Source organism: Phytophthora infestans, genomic scaffold, assembly GCF_000142945.1.
Source record: "Phytophthora infestans T30-4 supercont1.45 genomic scaffold, whole genome shotgun sequence".
NCBI classification, from domain to species: Eukaryota; Oomycota; class Peronosporomycetes; order Peronosporales; family Peronosporaceae; genus Phytophthora; species Phytophthora infestans.
Window position 1 is genome coordinate 646,701 of NW_003303714.1, and position 3,183 is coordinate 649,883.

Consider the following 3,183-nt stretch of genomic DNA (forward strand, 5'->3'; position numbering starts at 1 on the left):
CAGGCAAGGCTGAGTTCGTAGGAACGGGCCTGACGGCCTGTGCTGAGTTCCACCTTGTGCTCAACCCGGATCGCTCTGTGCCGTGTCTGTACCGCGCACACGCTGAGGGTTACCAAGTACCTGGAGAAATATACCGCGTGGATGCTGATGCACTAGCAGCACTGGATATTTTGGAGGCTGTCAAGGACAAGTTCTATCTGCGCGAAGAGATTCCCGTGAACATCGTGGAGGGGGAACTCAAGCATCAGACGGTCACTTGCCAAGCGTACATCATGCCTACCCGAGAGGACCTACTCAAGCTCGAGCGTATCCCCAACTACACGCCGCTCATGCACAAGGCGTACCGCTCGCGCACTGAGACACCAAACCTCGAGATCCTCAAGTGTCTGTACGGGGAGGAAGTGACGGACGCAGTGCAAAGCAAGTTAAATGAGGGAATGGAGTTTGATGGAGCCTGGAAGGCTGTCGTGGGAGCGTAGAACAGTAGGAAGTGTAGGAAGAAGCAGGTAACTTCGTTTGCAAGACAGTTAATTTCTTTGCTGGTCTTTACACCGAGACGACAATAACCGTGACGTCGTCGCAGCTACCGAACTCCCGAGCCTCCTTGACGATGGCGTGGGCAGCGGATTCAGCGGACTGTCTAGCGCCAAGCTCCTTGACTGCGTGTGCCATAGTGCGGTTGTTATTGAGCACTGTCCAGACGCCGTCTGTAGCTATGACCAAAATGCTGCGACCAATGAGCAGCTCACTTTGTCGGATCTCAGGCGTAGCGATGACCCAGTTCTTCATATTGGGGCCCTTCAAGTCGATATCACCGATGGTCCGAAAGGGTTCCAATACGCCTGCAATACGCTTGTTCTGGATGTAAGCTCCACTGTTTAGCGCTCGCATTCTCTCCTTCACATTGGCTGCGCAATGATCGTCTGACAGTGCCAACGTCTTACCCGTAGACGATGGCGCTTTCCCCTTCGCTTTCTTTGAAGGCTCCGGTGATTCCTGAATGATAGCGCGACAGTCGCCGATATTGAGCACGATCTTCTGCGCGGTGTCGGTGTTCGGGTCAATATACAGCAATACGGCCAGCAGACACGCGCCACTCATGTCCGTTTTCCTCATGGCCATAGCGCAAAACTTGCGGTCCAGCTCCTCCATCGCTTCGGCGAGCTTAGCATGGTCAAAACCGTCGTCGTACACTTCGTCCAGTGTCTTGAACAGCTCCTCGACCAGGTAATCGCCGGCCCACGAGCCGCCATGGCCGTCCACGACTGCAAACAAGTGGAACCGCTCATTGCTTGCAACCACACATCGGTCCTCATTGGCGTGGCCTTGAGAGCCTTCTACAGACAGGGACGCCACGTCCAGCAGTCGGATGGGGTTCTTCTCGTTTCCTGAGCTCGCACATCTCGCAGCTATTTGCTCGCTCTGGTTCTCGTCACTCGCGTCGTCCCCTAAGCTGAACACCTCGTTCTCGCCACTCGCGTCGTCCCCTAAGCTGAACACCTCGTTCTCGCCAGCTATCATCTCTGCAATGTCATCCATACCGCTCTCAGCACGCACCTTGGTGAGCGCGCGCTGCAAACGCGGCGCTCCGGTCGCTGCAACGTCCATCGCGAGAGGGAATGGCGTATTGTAGGCGACATTGAACATTGGGGAGAGGCATAAGTGGTCTACATTTAGGAAAACCTATATCGACATTTAGATATAGGGTGCAATCATGCGTTTTAGCTTTCGATTTTGTGCCAATTCCCAGCCGTTTTGGAGCTACAGTCGTTTAAAAATGCCCTCTCAGAACACTGTCATTTTCGGGGGAAAGGCGCGCCAAATCCACAGATATGATTGGTCTAGAATTAAAATCATATGTCAAGAAGGAAGATGACACATCGCCCGGTCGCAGATTGCCCTTGTCGATTTAACATTCAATTCTGCCAGACGCTTCTCCGTACGGAACACAACATGGCAGCGAGTTCTAGATGACCCCATATTTGCAGACGGCTCGTTTCCAGTGAATTTTCGGTGCAATCGTGCAACTCTCCTGGCTATTGTATCTCGTATCGAGCAGAGATGGCCGAGCGTACGCCCAGCCCCTCGCCATAACGCACATTTTCCTATTAGAGATCGAGTGGCGGTGGCCTTTTATTATGTCACTCACGGCGGCAGTGCATACGCGGCTGGACATATTGTTGGCGCTGGCAAAACGCAAGCACTACTTTTTATTCGCCAAGTTGTTCATGTGGTGACATCGTTTTCGTCAGAGACTATTCGATTACCGTTTACGGACGACGAGATAGCGGAGGTGATACAAGGGTTGTAAGATATGCTTGGTTACGCAGCCCTTTTTATTAGCAAAAAACTCGACGAGCACTGACCAGTAGCTCGGATACTTTACCGCGTTTTCCAAGTTTCCCGTAGTAGCCTCGTCGGCGCGGATCTGGCCGAACCACGCCTTCATAGCATTGAATTTGTTACGTAGCTGATCTACAACGGCCTTGGTTTCATGCTGCTTGTTAAAACGACGAGCCACACGGCTCCACAGTACAGTCAGTTGCGCTCTGCTCTTGTGTTTGTTAAATTGATCACCGTACGCAATCAAAGGAGGTGGAGGAGAGTACGCAGACGAGAATCAGTCCACACCAAGCGAGGTGCCTTCTCAGTAAGAGCCTTGCCAAGAGGGTCAGCCGCAAAGTCTTCTTCTGGAGAGGGGGGATTGCCTCCATGAGCACCGTGTCCTCCTTCCATCGCGAATCGTTGAATGTGAGCTCAATTTACCGGTACATACCGATTTTGACATTAAATAAACAGGTATTTTACCTCGACCTAGATCCGCTGCAATGCTCTTTTATAAAGCTCTTTTTGTACGCCGACCTCCCCCTAAATGTGCCGAGACCGCCCAAAATAAAATGATACTTACGAATCTAAGTACGAATCGCGATTTAGACCCTTGTTCAAGTGGAGAACGCGTTCTGAAAAGGAATATAGCCTGGGATTCTATTGGCTGAAAATTAAACGGTACAATGTACCACTTAAGAAATTGACGTGATGAACCACTTGTTCTGGGAACTTCTCAAGCAGGTGTTCTGCCCTCAGCACATTTGTGCCATGGACGACGTCACGGCCGCCATTCTAGCAGTAGTAGTAGCTGCAAGCGTGAGCGCTGTCATTGCCACGGCAGATAAGCGCGGTGAA

General features: G+C 51.8%; 1 protein-coding gene across 1 annotated transcript; it reads right to left on the bottom strand.

The window, feature by feature from the left end:
- Positions 1–546: 546 nt before the first annotated feature.
- Positions 547–3,119, bottom strand: PITG_16329 (uncharacterized protein; the record flags this gene model as incomplete). The annotated part of the gene is made up of 4 exons (XM_002897346.1): positions 547–1,667; positions 2,150–2,186; positions 2,387–2,525; positions 3,088–3,119. The coding sequence occupies 4 exons, from the start codon at positions 3,117–3,119 to the stop codon at positions 547–549; spliced, it is 1,329 nt and encodes a 442-aa protein (XP_002897392.1).
- Positions 3,120–3,183: the final 64 nt, after the last annotated feature.